This window comes from Eimeria mitis, genomic scaffold, assembly GCF_000499745.2.
Source record: "Eimeria mitis Houghton genomic scaffold, Emh_scaff1032, whole genome shotgun sequence".
Lineage (NCBI taxonomy): Eukaryota > Apicomplexa > Conoidasida > Eucoccidiorida > Eimeriidae > Eimeria > Eimeria mitis.
Genome location: NW_013567198.1, coordinates 9,061 through 9,489, shown reverse-complemented (window position 1 = coordinate 9,489; position 429 = coordinate 9,061). Strand labels below are relative to the sequence as shown.

Below are 429 nucleotides of genomic sequence, written 5' to 3'. Positions count from 1 at the left end.
TCGTGCCCGGTGACAAGCATAGCAGCCTTAGGGCCAACTCTGCTGCTGCTGCTGCAGCTGCTGCTGCTGCAGCTGCTGCTGCTGCTGCTGCTGCTGCTGCAGCTAGAATATAAACGAGTATTCGTTGGTTCTCTGTACTCTTCTGTCTATTTGCTGCCCATAAAATGCCGCAAGGCATTCCCCCTGTCGACCCCACTGCTGGGGCGGTGTATGAAGCCAGCTGCAGCAGCAGCAGCAGCAGCAGCAGCTGCTGCTGCTGCTGCTGCTGCTGCTTCAAAGCAACACAAATGCATATGCGTCAGCCCCTGCATCACTGCTGCTGCTGCAGCTGCCCAAGCTCCTGCTTCTGCTGCAGCTCTTGCTGCAGCCCCTGCTGTATATGTGTCTGCATCTGCTGCAGCAGCAGCAGCAGCTGCTGCTGCTGCTGCA

The 429-nt window shown here is 58.0% G+C and overlaps 1 protein-coding gene across 1 annotated transcript in view; it reads right to left on the bottom strand.

The window, feature by feature from the left end:
- Positions 1–310: 310 nt before the first annotated feature.
- Positions 311–429, bottom strand: part of EMH_0027960 (uncharacterized protein) — a gene marked incomplete at both ends in the record, with an annotated part of 3,238 nt that continues 3,119 nt past the window's right edge. Inside the window, one exon of the mRNA XM_013494098.1 lies at positions 311–385. Coding sequence (XP_013349552.1) covers positions 311–385 — 75 coding nt within the window. The remainder of the gene's footprint in view (positions 386–429) is intronic.